The following is an 18,954-nucleotide window of genomic DNA, read 5'->3' on the forward strand; positions in this document are numbered from 1 at the left end:
TTTACTGACTCGGTTAGACCTCAGTGAAACCAATATTGCCACTGTTATTACTGCTTGCTGTGCACTCCACAATATCTGTGAGAGTAAGGGGGAGATATTTATGGCGGGGTGGGAGGTTGAGGCAAATCGCCTGGCCCCTGGTTACGCGCAGCCAGACACCAGGGAGGTTAGAAGAGCACAGGAGGGCATGGTGCGCATCAGAGAAGCTTTGAAAACCAGTTTCATGACTGGCCAAGCTATGATGTGAAAGTTCTGTTTGTTTCTCCTTGATGAAACCCCCTACCCCTTGGTTCACTCTACTTCCCGGTAAGCTAACCACCCTCCCCTTCTCCCTTCGATCACCGCTTGCAGAGGCAATAAAGTCATTGTTGCTTCACATTCATGCATTCTTTATTAATTCATCACACAAACAAGGGGATAACTACCAAGGTAGCCGGGGAGGGGTGGTGGAGGAGGGAAGGACAAGGCCACACAGCACTCTAAAAGTTTAAAACTTATTGAATGCCAGCCTTCTGTTGCTTGGGCAATCCTCTGGGGTGGAGTGGCTGGGTGGCCGGAGGGGGGCCCCCCCCACCGCGTACTTGGGCATCTGGGTGAGGAGGCTATGGAACTTGGGGAGGAGGGCGGTTGGTTACACAGGGGCTGTCACGGTGGCGGTCTGTGCTCCTGCTGCCTTTCCTGCAGCTCAACCATACGCTGTAGCATATGAGTTTGGTCCTCCAGCAGCCTCGGCATTGAATCCTGCTATCTCTCTTTACGCTGCTACCCCCTATCGACTTCAGCCCTCTCTTCAGCCCACCATCTCTCTTCCCGGTCATTTTGTGCTTTTTTGCACTCTGACATTGTCTGTCTCCATGCATTCGTCTGTGCTCTGTCAGTGTGGGAGGACAGCATGAGCTCAGAGAACATTTCATTGCGAGTGCGTTTTTTTCGCCTTCTGATCTTCGCTAGCCTCTGAGAAGAAGAAGATCCTGTGATTCTTGAAACACATGCAGCTGGTGGAGAAAAAAAAAGGGACAGTGGTATTTAAAAAGACACATTTTATAGAACAATGGGTACGCTCTTTCTCGGTAAACCTTGCTGGTAACATTACATACATAGCACATGTGCTTTTGTTACAAGGTCGCATTTTGCCTCCCCCGACCACATGGTTAACCCCTTCCCGTGGCTAACAGCGGGGAACATTTATGTTCAGCCACAGGCAAACAGCCCAGCAGGAACTGGCACCTCTGAATGTCCCCTTAAGAAAAGCACCCTATTTCAACGAGGTGACCATGAATGATGTCACTCTCCTGAGGATAACACAGAGAGATAAAGAACGGATGTTGTTTGAACACCAGCAAACATACGCTGCAGTGCTTTGTTCTGCAGTGATTCTCGACTACATACTACTGGTCTGGTGTGGTAAAGTGTCCTACCATGGTGGATGGAATAAGGCTGCCCTCCCCAGAAACCTTTTGGAATATATCCAGGAGAGCTTTATGGAGATGTCCCTGGAGGATTTCTGCTCCATCCCCAGACACGTTAACGGACTTTTCCAGTAATTGTACTGGCTGTGAATGCCAAGGCAAATTAATCATTTAACATGCCTGCTTTTAAACCATGTAAACTATTTAAAAAGGTACACTCACCAGAGGTCCCTTCTCTGCCTGGCGGGTCCGGGAGGCAGCCTTGGGTGGGTTCAGAGGGTACTGGCTCCAGGTCCAGGGTGAGAAACAGTTCCTGGCTGTTGGGAAAATCGGTTTCTCCGCTTGCTTGCTGTGAGCTATCTACAACCTCCTCATCATCATCTTCCTCGTCCCCAAAACCTGCTTCCATGTTGCCTCATCTCCACTGAAGGAGTCAAACAACACAGCTGGGGTAGTGGTGGCTGAACTCCCTAAAATGGCATGCAGCTCATCATAGAAGCAGCATGTTTGGGGCTCTGACCCGGAGCGGCTGTTCGCCTCTCTGGTTTTCTGGTAGGCTTGCCTCAGCTCCTTAAGTTTCACACGGCACTGCTTCGGGTCCCTGTTATGGCCTCTGTCCTTCATGACCTGGGAGATTTTGACAAATGTTTTGGCATTTCAAAAACTGGAATGGAGTTCTGATAGTTCAGATTCCTCTCCCCATACAGCAATCAGATTCCGTACCTCCCGTTCAGTCCATACTGGAGCTCTTTTGCAATTCTGGGACTCCATCATGGTCACCTCTGCTGATGACCTCTGCACTCACGTGCAGCTTGCCACGCTGACCAAAGAGGAAATGAAATTCAAAAGTTTGCGGGCCTTTTCCTGTGTACCTGGCCAGTGCATCTGAGTTGAGAGTGCTGTCCAGAGAGGTCACAATGGAGCACTCTGGGATAGCTCCCGGAGGCCAGTGCTGTCTAATTGCATCCACAGTACCCCAAATTCGACCCAGCCAGGTTGATTTCAGAGCTAATCCCCTTGTCAGGGGTGGAGTAAGGAAATCGATTTTAAGAGCCCTTTAAGTCAAAAAAAAAAAAAAAAGGGGCTTCGTCGTGTGCACGGGTGCAGGGTTAAATCAATTTAATGCTGCTAAATTTGACCTCAACTCCTAGTGTAGACTAGGGCTATTAGAATTCTTTGAGGAGTCAGCAAGCATGGGGACAAGGATGATCCAGTGGATATAGTGTACTTGGACTTTCAGGAAGCTTTTGAAAAGGTCCCACACCAAAGGCTCTTAAGCTAAATAAACATTCATGGGATATGAGGGGAAGTCCTCTCATGGATCAGTATCTGATTCAAGGACAGGAAGCAAAGGTAGGAATAAATAGTCAGTTTTCACAATGGGAAGGGGTAAATAGTGGGATCCACCAAGGATCTGCATTGGGCCCTATGTGGTTCAACATTACCCCTTTTCCAGATCATTTATGAAACAGTGAGATAGCAAAGTTTGCAGATGAGACAAAATTACTCAAGATGGTTACGTCCAAAGCAGACTGCGAAGAGTTACAAATGAATCTCACTAAACTGGGTGACTGGGCAAGAAAATGGCAGATGAAATTCAATACTGATAAATGCAAAGTGATGCTAATTGGAAAACTTAATCCCAACAATACATACAAAATGATGGGGTCTAAACTAGCTGTTACCACTCAAGAAAGATATCTTGGTGTCATTGTGGATAATTCTCTTAAAAACATCTGCTTAATGTGCAGCAGCAGTCAAAGAAACTTATAGAATGTTAGGAACTATTAGGAAAGGGATAGATAATAAGATAGAAAATATATCATAATGCCACTGCATAATGCCATGGTATGCCCTCATCTTGAATACAGCATGCATCTCTGATTGCGTCATCTCAAAAAAAGATATATTAGAATTGGAAAAGGGGCAGAGAAGGGCAACACAAATGCTTGGGGTATGGAACAGCTTCCATACAGGGAGAGATTAAAAAGACTGGGTCTGTTCAACTTAGAAAAGAGATGACTCGTGGCAGGGGGGTATGATAGAGGTCTATACAATTCTGAGTGGTATGGAGAAAGTGAATAGGGAAGTATTATTTACCTTTTCACATAACACAAGAACTTGGGGTCACCCAATTAAATTAATAGGCCGTGGTTTAAAACAGACAAAAGGAAGTAGTTCTTCACACAATCAACCAACAGTATAACTGGGTTCAGAAAAGAATTAGATAAGTTCATGGAGGATAGGTCCATCAATGGCTGTAAGCTAAGATAGTTAGAGTTGCAACTTTGTGCCCTGGGGTGTCCCTAAGCCTCCAACAGCCAGAAGCTGGGACTGGATAACAGAGGATGGATCACTCCAAATTTCCCTGTTCTGTTCATTTCTTTTGAAGTACCTGGAACTGACCACTGTCAGACTGGATATTGGGCTAGAAGGACCCATTGGTCTGACCTAGTATGGCAGGGTGGGCAAACTCTTTGGCCCAAGCGCCACATCTGGGTATGGAAATTGTATGGCAGGCTCTGTATGCTCACAAAATTGAAGGTGCAGGAGGGTGTGAGGGCTCCGGCTGGGGGTGTGGGCTCTGGGGTGGGGCTGGGAATGAGGAGTTGGGGAAGCAGGAGGGTGCTCCGGGCTGGGACTGTGGGGTTCAGAGGGCAGGAGGGGGATCAGGGCTGAGGTAGGGGGTTGGGGCTCTGAAGGGGGTCGGGGGGGGGCAGGCTCCGGGTAGCACTTATCTCAAGCAGCTCCCAGAAACAGCGGCATGCCCGCCCCCCTCCTGCCCCCCGGCTCCTATGCAGAGGCGTGGCCAGGTGGGTCTGCGCACTTCCCTGTGTGCAGACGCTGCTCCTGCAGCTCCCACTGGCTGCAGTTCCCAGCCAATGGGAGCTGCGGGGGTAGCGCTTGAGTTGGGGGCAGTGTGCAGAGCCCTCTGGCTGCCCCTACATGTAGGAGCCGGAGGGGAGACATGCCACCGCTTCTGGGAGCCGTGCGGAGTGGGGTAAGACCCCAACCCCACTCCCTGGCTGGAGCACCAGAGCGGGACAAGCCCCAGACCCCACTTCCTGGAGGGAGCTCGAGGGCCAGATTAAAATGTCTGGAGGGCTGGATGCGGCCCCTGGCCATAGTTTGCTCACCTCTGCAGTATGGCCATTCTTATGTTCTTATGCTCAGTAGCCATGGCATTGGTCACCCTAAAAATATCCCTAGACAAAGTGATTTTAAAGCTTTAGAAGTTGAATTATAAATAGAAATCATGTTTGTCACCTCTGTATGGGACACAATGGATGACAAGAAGTGAAGAATAATACCATCTCCAGTTGATGCTGCCAGAAAAGTTTTGTTAGGTAAAATAGAATTATCCAAATTTAGAATTTTTCCTGGATCCCAGAAGTAACACCCCTACTCTTCTGTAGAATACAGCAAACTATAGATGTAATATGTTCGATTCTTTTCCTGAGGATATTCTTCGTGGAACTCTCTAACTCAAAAATTTCATAAACTACTTATTCTTCCTCCTAGACTTTCTGTCTAATGTTGTACTCTTTATTGAGTTTAGGGAGAACAACAATGCCGAAAGGATATTTAACCTAATGCCAGAGAGAAATGCACACTCCTATTGCACAATCATCAGAGGAATGGTGAAGGTACAGTTATCTCCAGAGGATATCAGTTTTTGTTTTGCTCGTTTCCGATTTACTATGTCAGTATCTCTAAAACATTTTTATCTTCTCTCAGCATGGGGCTTGCGTGAGGGCTCATGATATGTACACAGACTTGCTGAATGACAGGCACACCGGTGAGTGTCTTTCTGTCTCCTGTTTTTCTGTAATAGTTGACAGATTGGTATGTAATGCACCGTCTTCTGTTACTTAAAATCCATTCTTCTGGAAAGTTGTAAAATATTCTAATTTTGTTTGGCTATCTCTTCTTCCATGGCAATGATGATTGGCGCAGGGGTACAGACCTCAGCTAGATCATGGGAGCTGAATGTGAACTCTGCTTTTTTTCCAGTGTGACCAACATGTGGTTGGCTGCCTGGAAACAAGTTCACATGAAAACTTTGCCTAACACTGAGCCATGTTAGCAATAAGCAATAAACTCCCATATAAAGATGTACTTGTTAGTAAAATACAACTCCTCATTGTGAAATTAATTTTCTTAAATCTTCCAGCTGATGTGTACACCTTCAATGCCCTAATTTTAGCAGTCCCAGAAGTGAAAGAAAACTACATTGAAAGATGGGAACTTGTTGAAGTAAGGAGAAAGGGATGAGGGACGGAAGAGGCTGGAGGCTGGTTTTGTTTGGAATAAATGAAAGTGTGTTTTGAATAATACTAGAAATAAAAGCTTTCTAATAAGGTGCTAATATAATTAGTGCTTGCAAAGAAAGTACTCAAGTTTAATACTAATTTTTGTAGAACAGTGGCGCCAAAAAAAAAATCCTTCTATTGTTTTGAGAGGGATTCATGTGTCCTTTAGGAAATAGCCTAAAGAACACATGAATCAGTGGAATGGATGTGGAATTATGATGGAACGTGAGCAAGCATTCTAAACAAAGTTCTGCACTGAATTTTGTCTACAAATATATGAAAGGAATAAAAACCATGGAGGGAGATTAAATTATTTGGGATAACATAAGAGTGGAATAGTCACCCAAGAAAAGTTATTGCAGCCCTATAATTTGGGAAATCTAAACCAAGACTAGATAATGCATTAGTAAATGTACAGTTTTGGGAGCAATCATCCACTGGCAATATAAAGACAGAAGAAACACCTGAAATTCTATAGAAGTGTTGAATTGTCATGAGTAAAATGCAAAGCAGTGTGGTTTTATTTCTTTTCTTTTTTTTTTTTTTTTTTCTTGGTATAGGATTTGCTGAATCACATGGTTCAACAGAAGGTGCAACCAAATCTGTTAACTTTTAATGCTGTTTTGAAGACCGTGAGGAAATGTGGTGGTATGGGAAAGGGTATCTCCCTAAAGATACTGAGGGAAATGAAAGCACTTAACATAGGTAAGAGAGAGCCCTAGACTTTATTGGATATTCCTAATGGTACTTCCAAAATAGCAAACTTTAGGGTGATGGCCAGAGGAGTTTTGAGACAGGGCATAATTTAGTTATACCTGTCTCTTACATAAAGCTTTTCCTCCAGACGTCTCAAAGTGCTTTACAAAGGTGGTCAGTGTAATTATCTTCATTTTACAGATGGGGGGGAAACTGAGGCACAGAGGTGAAGTAACCTGGCAAATCAGTGCCAGAGCCTGGAATTGAACCTGACTCTCATGAGTCCCATTCCAGTCTTAATTCTAAATTGTAAAGTACTATACAAATGATTAATACATCATAGGCTTGACCAAAGAAAGACAAGGTTCTGAGAGTTTAAAACTTTGTGACGTGTGCCAGGAATACTGCTTTGCATGTTTAAAACCATGGGCCCCAATTCTGCAATCTTTGAAGCCCATGAGAGTTTGGGGCTTGTAAAGACTACAGGATCAAGCCTCATGCTGGTTCAGGTAAATGTCATTTGTAAACAAACAAATTAGGGGAAATTTGCATTACATCTATATAATGCAGTTATCCATAATTATTAGTTAGATTCTAAGCTTTTCAAGGCAAGAATTTTCTCTTACTATGTGTTTGTACAGTGCCTGGGCTCTGATCTAAACTGGGGCCGTAAGATGTTACTATAAGTAATATGAAATAAAGCATACAGTTTTCAAATCTTTGGAATAGAAGTTCCTGCAGTTCAGGTTTTAATGCCTCTTGGTTTGCTTATAAACTAACTTGTAAAATAATGCAGGCAAACAAGAACTAATGCTGTAGCAATGTGGTTTGATAGAAAAGTAGGTCTTGTTAAACGAATCTGCTGCTTTTTCTTTTTTTTTAAATGAGATTCCATTAGCACTTCAAAAAGGATGCTGGGAAAAAGCTACAGGACTGATTTGAGGACTGGAAAATCCTGTTTCACAGTGAGACTTAAGCTGAATCTATTTAGTTTATCTAAGAAAAGGTTCAGAGGTGACATGCTCATGGTCTTAAGTGCCTATGTGGAAGAAGATTTTGATAACTGGCATGTGAATCTAGCAGAAAAATGCACAATGATATAGACTTGCTCAAAGCCGAAGCTAGATGCACCTTACTTCTAGTTTGAATGTATGTTCAACAGTGAGGGTAAATAGTCATTAACAGTTTTTCCAGGGATGTGGAGTCTGTATCCCATGAAGTCTTTAAAACAAGACTGGTGTCTTTCTAAAAGAGACACTCTATTTTAACCAGAATTTATGGGCTTGATGCAGGAATTACTGACTGAAAGAGATCAGACTAGATGAGCAGTGGTCCCTTCAGGTCTTAATCTATGGACAATTGTACATCTGTAATGTGTCACATAGGATTCCATGTGTGATAGGAATAGTCAAATAGACTATTAACTACACAAGTTCTAAATGTGGCTTCTTTTACTCCACTGATTTAAGAGGTAAAATAATATAGTTAATGTCATCTCTGGGGCCATGTTAGTATTATTTATTAATTTATTTTTCAGTCTCTGAGAAACCTTTGCTATTAATAAATCTTTTGCAGATACAGAGGTATTAACAGACAAAATATATATAACTTCTTTGTGCGTCTCTTTGCTGTTACTTTAGAGTTCAGTTGTAAAGCTTTGCCTGCCTCCGTTTACCAGGCTGACTTCAGTATCTTTGTACTTTGCAGAACCCAGCCTTGCAACGTTTGAACATCTCCTTGGTATATTTTATAAATCCGGTACGTACAATGTAAACTTGCTCTGTGTCTTAGTTGCAAACTGTTCTGAGTGCCTAAAAGTGGCTTGGATGAAAGCAGCACTCTGATGGTTTGAAAATACTGTCATGCCATGCAACTATCTTGTAAGGATCATGCGCATTGCCTCTCTGATTGCTGCACTGCCCAAATAGCTCATTAGAAAAAGCTAAGGGGGCTCCTATCATGTGTTAAGGAGAGGAGGCTGCTTCTCTCTGGCGAACTTTCTGTGGGGACAGAAGAGATACCCTTTCCACATGGAGATCAGCAAATAGAAGACTGTGTTATGACCATGCATTAGTTGGAAAATCCTACACTCTTGCAAGCCATAAACACAGCACTACACTGGACATGGGAGAGGCCATGCAGAGGGACTCTGCATCCCCTGCTGCTTGGGAACAGTGCTGTATATGGTACTCTGTGTAGCATGGGTGGGAGAAAGGCAGGGGTCTGACCTGTGGAATCCATCACCCCATGGTCCACTAGCCAAAATCCCTGAGGGTGGGGAAGAAAAGAATGCAGTGGTCACTACTATAGTTCATAGGCTGTAATAATGTTTGTGGGACAGCTGCACTGGTATCTGTGGTTGAGTGGGTTGGATTTTGTCTGCTCATCCCATCAACCGCTGTGGCAAATCCCCTGCCTGTTAAGGCCTGTTTGCTTGGCCTTTGGGGAGGGATCTTGAATTGGTCTTTTAGGAAATGTCTACATTTCTGAAGCCATCCTGTTGTGTTATGTAAATCCAATGTCAGGCAATTTTTAATTTAAATAAAACTGTAGTTGATTTGGAGCAGCAAAACCATAGTGAGAGGGAGAAAAAAGAACTGTTACTTGAGCTGCCTTCAGAATCCCACCAACACCTGGTTCCATTTCCATGGTGCTTTTGCTAGACATATCTTGTCAATGAACTGTGTAACACAGTGGAGCTCTGATAGTTGCATATATGTTTGTCATACTATCATATCTGCCCCAGGCTCAATGGAAATGATCTATGAAGTGATGGATGAAATTGAAGGAAAGACTTTTGTTGCTCGGGATCCAGATGATGGTAAGTAATTTGGTATATCTAACAACTTGCTCTCTCTTCTGATATAATAAACACGGGTAAGCTGTCCAGCCAACTGCAGATAAGTCCAGCAGGCATAGGTAAACCAAGTGTATTCTGAGCTAGTAGCTTACTAATTTGTTTACCTCTGACTAAATATAGTACAGTATTTGTTGATGGGGTGGAGCACAAAACACCAGCTGTCTTAAAGGTGCTCCACAGTATTGACACAGCATTTCCTTTCTCGTGGGACAGTATCGAGCAGAGCAAGTGGAGCAGCGCTGCACCGTTCTGGAGAAGAATGTCTGCTAGCATTTCCAGAAAGTCGCTGCATTTCTTGATATTAGTTGGGTTTTGATTGCAGAACTGTGGGATTAGTTCTAGACTCCTAGTCCTGGTCTGAAAATTGTATAAAATGAAGCCTAATGGAAAACAGTACTTCAAACAAATCTACTCTGTGGTAGGTGAGGAGAGGCAAAGATTCAGAATGTCCCACGTGTCTTGTTGCTATTGCTGTACTGGGCAAATTTGATCAGTGAATGGAAATGTCAGATGGGTTGAACAAATTAGTTCTAAAATTAGATTTTGAAGCATGTGCTGTAGAAAAGAAACTAGTACTTTACTGTATTTGCCTCAACAAGTGTATTTCTGACAAATGTGTATTGCTAGATGTTTAGTAGTCCACTAGGCTACTCTGCTAGAAACTTTCTTCACCCTGGAAAACTAATCTTCAGATGATCTGTCTGCCACATAATCTAGTCTTAGGGCTGATCTACCCTAGAAAATTAGATCAGCTCAGCTATGTCACTCAGGGATGTGAAAAATCCACACCCCTGAGCAGCATAGCTAAACTGACCTTAGTCCCCATGTAGACTGTGCTAGGTTGATGGAAGAATTCTCAGGGTGGTGGATTACCTGCACCAGTGGGAGAACACCTCACATCACCATAGGTAGTGTCTACACTGAAGCACGACAGCAATGCAGCTGCAGTGTGTTAAGTGTAGACAAGCCCTTAATGTTTTACATTAAAGTTTTGGCCCTTCTACACTGGCTTTTCACCCCACACTGCTTCTGCTGTCTTTCAGCACCGCTCCTTATGTTAGTTGGAGGGGACTCACAGAGTGACCCAGACAGGTGCTTTTCCTGTGGGGATTGAGACCCTTCCATTCACGGTGTCCCAGGAACTAAGGACCCAGAGTCTCATCTCAAACTGACTACTGTGTGGCAGCCTAATGCGCTGTGGCTTGACCCTAAGGATGGTCTTACTTCGCATTTAGAACTACTCAGTACACTCGTTCATATCAGACATGGTACAGACTGAGTGAAATGCTAGTAATGATCACTGAAGGAAAAGACCATGTAAATGAACAAAAACTAGCCCTTTGCTGACTCTTCCACACTGCTCTTAATGTTCCTTTGGAATCACGAAAGAAATATCACTTTTGAATAAGGCAATGATGATTGGCGCAGGGGTACAGACCTCAGCTGAATCATGGGAGCTGAATGTAAATGTTTCTCTGTCCTGCGTGTAGTGGGGCATCTGAGAATATTTACATGAGACTTGTGCCTAGTCTGAGCTGCTTTAATTAAACTCTTAAAAAAACAACAACAAATCATTCTTACACTTCTCCAGTGCATGATATTTCTCAACTTATTTTTGGAGACTTCCAGTCGTTCCTCTAAACTTAGCACTTTCACTAAAATGGAGTCTTGCCCCTTTGGAGTGCATTGCAGTGTATATATTCACTCTTGCCCTTGTAAACCACACACCAATTTAAAATGTCCTCTGCAAGATCTTGACCTTGTATCCCAAAGGATTTGTAGGTTATAATGCAGATAGCTGATGGATATTCTAAACATTTTAATAGCAGGATGGTACTTCTGTCCTAAAAAGGCATCTTAACTCTTCAATGCCTTGCCACCATGAGCCTAATACAGGAGTGGGCAACCTTTTTGGCCCAAGGGCCACGTGGGGGTGCAAAACTGTATGGAGGGCCAGGTAGGGAAGCCTGGCCCCTGCCCCCTATTTGCCCCCTCCCATTCTCACCCTCTGTCCCCCTGAGAGCCCCCGACCCATCCAACCCCCTTGCTCCTTGTCCCCTGACTGCCCCCTCCTGGGACCCTCCCCCCACTCCAAACTACCCCCCCCCCGCTCCCTGTCCTTTGACTGCCCCGACCCCCTATCCACACCCCCGACCGCTAACCGGCCCCCCAGGAGGGGCTGGGGACTAGCCTCCCAGGCCAGGAGCTCAGGGGCCAGGAAGGACAGTCCTGCGGGCCATAGTTTGCCCACTTCTGGCCTAATACATCTCCCAAAGGCAATTCAGTTAGATTCTTTCATCCATATTGCTGTCCACAAACAGCCATGATTTCAGTCACTGCCTGAATTTAGAGCACAAGTTGCACACTCTTACATTAAACTTGTTTTTAAAAACTGCCGGGAAGACTTCTCTAGCCCATGCACAGATGGTCTGCACAGCTGTTGCTCTTCTCCATATTCCCGGACCGAATGGTTTTCCCCTCTTTAGTGGTTTCTGCGTTTATCAGAGGTGGAAGGGAAGTGGTTTTCTTGCTGCTGGAGGAGTCTGTTCGTGATGAAGTGTGAATAAGTGTGTAGGCAAAGGGGGAGGAGGCAACTGTTGTACATGCTTTGGTGCAGGGGCTCTCAGGATAAATGTTTTGGTGGCCGCTATCTCACTTTTTCCTAAAATACTTTGGTTATCCTAAAGCTAATCAATAAATATGCACATTTACACATCCAAAGCATTGTAACTTATTTATTGCGTCTGTTGTGAAAAGTGATATTAACAGACGTACAAGTATCACTTTTCACAACAGACTTAATCAGCCCTGGCAAGCCTGGAGACAAATTAAGCCATGGATGGAGGGTTGGGGGAGGCAATGCGGGGCTGAAGCCCTGTGGCCAGAGCCCAAAGCCACGTGGCCAGAGGATGGGGTCCAGGCACAGCCTGAAGCCATGTGGCCGGAGCCTGGGGCCTGCTACTGCACAGCCAGAGCCCAGGGCTGGAGACTGAAGCCCGTGGACAGAGCTTGCTACCCCAGGGCTGAAGCCCAAAGCCTGAGCCCTGCCACCCAGGGGAAAATGGGGAACTCAGCCCGCTCCTACAGCATTGTGCCCCAGATGACTCCAGAAGGGGGCAGGGCCCAACCCCTGCTGCTCGCCCCAGCATCCAGGAGCAGCAGGGTGGGGGCGGGGGCTCTACTTTTCCCTCCCCCCCATCACAGCCCGGGAGGCTGTGGCCACAAGAAAAGCCCCTGGTGGCAGCATTTGGGAAACAATGCTCTAGTATGTACCCCAGCAAAGGGGAAGAAAGGAGTTTGGGAAGTGTCTGCCTTTATGTATGTGTTCCTACAGCCTCTACTGGAGGCTGTGGAGGTGGGAAGCAGGTGGCTCTTCTTACTGGCATGACTCTGAAAATACTGTCCTGAAGCAAACAGATGAATGTAGTTTTCACAAAGCTGCCCTACTCCTGAATATGAGTCCTCTGTAGATGTCTTTCTCCCAGAAGCTGGCTAGCCAAACAGATCTCTTGCCTGAGTCTAAAAGTGTAATACAGGAGTCCCAGCTACTTTATCAAACTTAACTACAAAGTCTTCTGTATAACTGGAAAAGCCTCTCCTGTTTCGTGTGAGACCACATTAGAGATGTGGTTAGTATTTCTCAAAACTAGATGTTAATGGACTCGATGTTTTTTTTTCCTTTCAGACAATTTCTTTGTCAGTGCAATGCGAATAGTAAGTATTCGTTGCTTGTATTTTAATACTTTGAATGAGTTCCTCTATTTCATTGCCTTCCTGCAGGCTTATAAATCTAGTTTAGAATTGCCTCTGGGTATTCCAAATCTACTGCACAGACTAGCTTCAACTATTTGCTTTCCTTGCTCATTTAGTTCCACCAGCCTTGGCTGCCTCCAGTAGTCTTTCATTTCCCCATTGTTTCATTTGTACCTCCCAGTCTGAAATTCTCTTCTGCCCCTGTCAGCCACTGAATCAGTAACCCATCTGCCTGTGGGCCACAATCCAGGCAACTTCCAGCATGCAATACAGATAAAGGGATACTTTTTCTCTTTTTTTGGACTGTATTTCTCTGTCCCACTATATGTTTTCTGATCACTTCAACACTGTTCAAAAGATCCACACACCCACACTTGTTTAACTTGCCCTTAAATGAAGCCAGCCAAAGTGATTCTTCGTCTTAGCTCAAGGAAACAGTTAATCCATCACTGCACTGAAGTGCTTCTTCACATCTTGTCTTTAAACTTTCCTTTCACGATCAGCTGATTGACTCTGTAAATAGCTCTGATGGCATGCATAGAAGGATGTGATGTAAGTGTTGTATCTGAGCAACTTAAATGTGCATTTGTTTATTGCAGTGCTTCAGTCTTAAGGATGTTGATCTTGCATATAGATTACATAAGGTACTGGAGACAGGAGACAACTGGAAACTTATAGGAGATGCACAGCGACAGTCTCTCTATTGGTAAGTTTGGTGCAGCTACGTTTAGTACCATTAATATATTAAGAACACTGTCCTCATTTTACTTAAACATAAACCAGTATTTAATAAATTAGGATTTGAAAATTGAACTATTCTTTATGCAGAAAGAGACTTTCGTGAGCATCAGCTAGAATACAGATAACTTTTTAAGTCTGTCCTTTGGAGTAGGAGTGGGGATAGCTTGCTTGTGGTTCTCATCTAACAGTAAAATGAAAGCTTTTTAAAATATACAAGAAGCTGATTAAGATTCATAACTGCTAGCAGACTAAATGTGTAGAATAAATAATTTTGAAAGGACACCAGATTCAGTGTTTCAAAATCACTTCCCCTAAACAGCCCCACTTACATTATAGGAAAATCAGTTCTGTCTTTTCACCCAGCACATTTTCTTGCCCAGAATAGAGGAAGCATAAAAACTCTTGGTGAGGCAGGGGCTCACCCAATCTTCTGTCTCGCCTATCCACTGTCTCAGTTTACTTTTGGTCTCTGATCAAACCAGCACAAGAAATGAAGAGTTCTTCACAGTACTACTCCCCTTCTAGGTATAGTTTGTTACCATAAAATAACATGCATCAAACCTTCTAGCCTAGCCATGTTCTCTGGGATCCATTCGTCCTTTCAGTTTATAATAGGATTTAGTGTCCATGTAGCCCTCCCTCTAGGCTCAGAAGGCTTTCCAGTCGTTTACTAGGGCTTGGTTCAGTTTCTTGCAGCTCTCTCAGCTGAGGCTCCTGCTCCTTGCGGTCTCCAACCTGGGATTTGGACTCTGGAGAGTGTTTCTACTCTACTCTCCCGCCATCCTCACAGGCTAAGTGAAAGTTCAGGCTTTCCTTTTATACTGTGGCTGGTCATGTGACTGTCACCGGGCCCCTCTGACCCCCACAAAGGACTGTAGTTCTCCATGTCCTTCAAGGAACCAGGTATCCCAGCATGCCTTCTCTTTAAAAAGGCTTAGCCCTGGAATAGGGTTGGCTGATCCCAGGTCCCCTGCTTCTACCCCTAAAGGGGTAAAGATTTCATCCTGTTACACTTAGTGTTGTGCAGGTCTAACAGTAGCATCTGAAACATGCATATCCATAGGTTCTCAGACGTCATGCTAATTGAGCATAATAGGAAATATCAAGAGAGATGCTGAGGTGACCTGAAGAAAAGCCCATTGGAAGGATAGGGTTAAAGAAGCACCAAGAAAGGAGTTCGGTATTGGAATCAGTATCCATGAAGACACTGTTAGTGTAATAGGATTGATAGGATCTTTATTAGTCTATAGTTTAAAGTCTATAATTTAAGTCAAAGGAGACAACTGGATTTAGATGATAAGCAGTCTCATTCATTGCATCAGGTCAGGGACTTGATTTGATGAGTTGCTTCTCTTTGTGGCTCTAGGACAGTCTGTTGAGTAAAGCAAAAGTGAAGTAGTTTCTTGGCCAATCACCAGCTCACAAAAATATTCTGTTACTAGTCTTAGAAATTGTTTCTTATCTATAGGGCAAAAATGTTTTCTCTGTGTTCACCTATTCTGGATACTGTACCAATGAAACGGTTCTAACAAGTTTAAAAGGGCAGGGTTTTGGCTATTTTAACAAAGTGCATGCATCTTCCTGTCAATGAATTGGGGGAACACTTGGGGAGTGGGGGTTGTTACACCATGGTAGGAGGAGTAGGATGATTGTGTTTCGCTGCTCTTTGACCTACATTCTAATCTGGCTGTTGGCACAAGTTCACTTTCCATCCATTTCTATGTGAACATTAATCTGCAGTTACATGGAAGAGATCCCTAAACTTTGGATATTGGAACTAGTATATTGCAAGTCAAGATGGATATTTGCATTCTAATTCTAACCAGTCCTACCACTTACATCAACCCTAGAAGTTCTTTCCCACCGTGACACTCTCTCTGGATGCCCAGGACTGGGGGTCACCTTGCTGCCCCCTGCCTTGTGGGAGTCCCTTTTGTGGTAGCTGGGTGCCAGATCCTGCACACCACCAGCTTTTCACCCACTCAAGCATTCTCCTCAGGACTCCGTCGGCTCTAACTTTGCTTTGTTCCCCAGTGCCTGAGCTCCCCTGCAGAACATTCCTCTCTGCTGTCCGGCCCCTGTCACGGGACAGTCACAGAAATTAACCTGTTTGCTGCACCCCAGGGAATAATATAAACGCTCCAGCTTGTTTGATTCAGCTGCAATATAACAATATAGCACTGTAATCGATTTATAGTGAAAACAAATATAAATTGATTAATAAAAGTTAAGTTTTAAGAGACAGTGATCAAGGATACTAAGAACAACAGGTTACAAATAAAGCAAAAGTTGTAACATTCTTTCTAGAGACTGGTTTCAGAGTAACAGCCGTGTTAGTCTGTATTCGCAAAAAGAAAAGGAGGACTTGTGGCACCTTAGAGACTAACCAATTTATTAGAGCATAAGCTTTCGTGAGCTACAGCTCACTTCTTCAGATGCATATCGTGGAAACTGCAGCAGGCTTTATATATACACAGAGAATATGAAACAATACCTATTCCCACCCCACTGTCCTGCTGGTAATAGCTTATCTAAAGTGATTTCCAGCACAAATCCAGGTTTTCTCACCCTCCACCCCCCCACACAAATTCACTCTCCTGCTGGTGATAGCCCATCCAAAGTGATAACTCTTTACACAATGTGCATGACAATTAAGCTGGGCTATTTCCTGCATAAATCCAGGTTCTCACATCCCCCCCACCCCCATACACACACAAACTCACTCTCCTGCTGGTAATAGCTCATCCAAACTGACCACTCTTCAAGTTAAAATCCAAGTTAAACCAGAACATCTGGGGGGGGGGGGTAGGAAAAAACAAGAGGAAACAGGCTACCTTGCATAATGACTTAGCCACTCCAAGTCTCTATTTAAGCCTAAATTAATAGTATCCAATTTGCAAATGAATTCCAATTCAGCAGTTTCTCGCTGGAGTCTGGATTTGAAGTTTTTTTGTTTTAAGATAGCGACCTTCATGTCTGTGATCGCGTGACCAGAGAGATTGAAGTGTTCTCCGACTGGTTTATGAATGTTATAATTCTTGACATCTGATTTGTGTCCATTTATTCTTTTACGTAGAGACTGTCCAGTTTGACCAATGTACATGGCAGAGGGGCATTGCTGGCACATGATGGCATATATCACATTGGTGGATGTGCAGGTGAACGAGCCTCTGATAGTGTGGCTGATGTTATTAGGCCCTGTGATGGTGTCCCCTGAATAGATATGTGGGCACAGTTGGCAACGGGCTTTGTTGCAAGGATAAGTTCCTGGGTTAGTGGTTCTGTTGTGTGGTATGTGGTTGTTGGTGAGTATTTGCTTCAGGTTGCGGGGCTGTCTGTAGGCAAGGACTGGCCTGTCTCCCAAGATTTGTGAGAGTGTTGGGTCATCCTTTAGGATAGGTTGTAGATCCTTAATAATGCGTTGGAGGGGTTTTAGTTGGGGGCTGAAGGTGACGGCTAGTGGCGTTCTGTTATTTTCTTTGTTAGGCCTGTCAGGACAGGCCTAACAAAGAAAATAACAGAACGCCACTAGCCGTCACCTTCAGCCCCCAACTAAAACCCCTCCAACGCATTATTAAGGATCTACAACCTATCCTAAAGGATGACCCAACACTCTCACAAATCTTGGGAGACAGGCCAGTCCTTGCCTACAGACAGCCCCGCAACCTGAAGCAAATACTCACCAACAACCACATACCACACAACAGAACCACTAACCCAGGAACTTATCCTTGCAACAAAGCCCGTTGCCAACTGTGCCCACATATCTATTCAGGGGACACCATCACAGGGCCTAATAACATCAGCCACACTATCAGAGGCTCGTTCACCTGCACATCCACCAATGTGATATATGCCATCATGTGCCAGCAATGCCCCTCTGCCATGTACATTGGTCAAACTGGACAGTCTCTACGTAAAAGAATAAATGGACACAAATCAGATGTCAAGAATTATAACATTCATAAACCAGTCGGAGAACACTTCAATCTCTCTGGTCACGCGATCACAGACATGAAGGTCGCTATCTTAAAACAAAAAAACTTCAAATCCAGACTCCAGCGAGAAACTGCTGAATTGGAATTCATTTGCAAATTGGATACTATTAATTTAGGCTTAAATAGAGACTTGGAGTGGCTAAGTCATTATGCAAGGTAGCCTGTTTCCTCTTGTTTTTTCCTACCCCCCCCCCCCAGATGTTCTGGTTTAACTTGGATTTTAACTTGAAGAGTGGTCAGTTTGGATGAGCTATTACCAGCAGGAGAGTGAGTTTGTGTGTGTATGGGGGTGGGGGGGATGTGAGAACCTGGATTTATGCAGGAAATAGCCCAGCTTAATTGTCATGCACATTGTGTAAAGAGTTATCACTTTGGATGGGCTATCACCAGCAGGAGAGTGAATTTGTGTGGGGGGGTGGAGGGTGAGAAAACCTGGATTTGTGCTGGAAATCACTTTAGATAAGCTATTACCAGCAGGACAGTGGGGTGGGAATAGGTATTGTTTCATATTCTCTGTGTATATATAAAGCCTGCTGCAGTTTCCACGATATGCATCTGAAGAAGTGAGCTGTAGCTCACGAAAGCTTATGCTCTAATAAATTGGTTAGTCTCTAAGGTGCCACAAGTCCTCCTTTTCTTTTTTCTAGAGACTGACACTTAACAGGCTGAAGTCCTTGTGTAAAGACCTGAAGAAGAGCTCTTGGAGCCTGAAAGCTTGTCTTTCACCAACGGAAGTTGGTACAATAAAAGATATTACCTCACCAACCTTGTCTCTCTTGTCCTGGGACAAGCACAGCTACAAAAACACTGCAAACAATCCTTGTCTAAGGTAGTCTTGTCTCAGCTAAGCCTTTTCTGCTGTATTTCAGCCTAGGTTGGTTGAGATCCTGTTTTCATGAATGCAACCACACTGTCTGGTTACCCCTTCAAGGGCAGGAGGGGTTCTGGTGCCACCTTATACCCCCAAATGCATTGTTTTTGTCCACAGAGTCAGACAACTCCCTGAGGCTCAGACTCTGGGGTGCTCTCCCCTGCTGAGTTCACTTTTCCTTCTCTCCCCTCAACAATCTGTTATTCCTATTGACTTTTCATGCAAATGGGGCTTGCTTTGTGTTGGCTTAATTTCCATCAGAGACAGAGTGGATAGGTAATTCCACATCCCTTTGTCTGGCAAAACCAGCTTG

At 44.2% G+C, this 18,954-nt stretch overlaps 2 protein-coding genes and 2 non-coding genes across 5 annotated transcripts in view; 3 read left to right on the forward strand and 1 right to left on the reverse strand.

Annotated features, from left to right (window-relative positions):
* Positions 1–18,954, forward strand: part of PTCD3 (pentatricopeptide repeat domain 3) — a 43,493-nt gene that overhangs the window by 13,861 nt on the left and 10,678 nt on the right. For both annotated transcript variants that reach the window (XM_073342858.1, XM_073342860.1), the window contains 8 exons: positions 4,969–5,056; positions 5,148–5,208; positions 5,584–5,666; positions 6,283–6,427; positions 8,126–8,176; positions 9,165–9,239; positions 12,964–12,992; positions 13,631–13,737. In XM_073342858.1, coding sequence (XP_073198959.1) covers positions 4,969–5,056; positions 5,148–5,208; positions 5,584–5,666; positions 6,283–6,427; positions 8,126–8,176; positions 9,165–9,239; positions 12,964–12,992; positions 13,631–13,737 — 639 coding nt within the window. The remainder of the gene's footprint in view (positions 1–4,968; positions 5,057–5,147; positions 5,209–5,583; positions 5,667–6,282; positions 6,428–8,125; positions 8,177–9,164; positions 9,240–12,963; positions 12,993–13,630; positions 13,738–18,954) is intronic.
* On the forward strand, positions 5,345–5,491 carry LOC140911020 (small nucleolar RNA SNORD94). Its single transcript, XR_012158813.1, has one exon. It is a non-coding gene; the product is annotated as a small nucleolar RNA SNORD94 (small nucleolar RNA).
* On the forward strand, positions 10,685–10,817 carry LOC140911021 (small nucleolar RNA SNORD94). The gene has a single exon (XR_012158814.1). It is a non-coding gene; the product is annotated as a small nucleolar RNA SNORD94 (small nucleolar RNA).
* IMMT (inner membrane mitochondrial protein) overlaps positions 15,003–18,954 on the reverse strand; it is a 52,529-nt gene continuing 48,577 nt past the window's right edge. Inside the window, exon 15 of the mRNA XM_073342857.1 lies at positions 15,003–15,144. Within this exon, the coding sequence (XP_073198958.1) occupies positions 15,083–15,144 (62 nt within the window). The 3' untranslated portion in view covers positions 15,003–15,082. The remainder of the gene's footprint in view (positions 15,145–18,954) is intronic.

Source organism: Lepidochelys kempii, chromosome 4, assembly GCF_965140265.1.
Source record: "Lepidochelys kempii isolate rLepKem1 chromosome 4, rLepKem1.hap2, whole genome shotgun sequence".
Classification (NCBI taxonomy): domain Eukaryota; kingdom Metazoa; phylum Chordata; order Testudines; family Cheloniidae; genus Lepidochelys; species Lepidochelys kempii.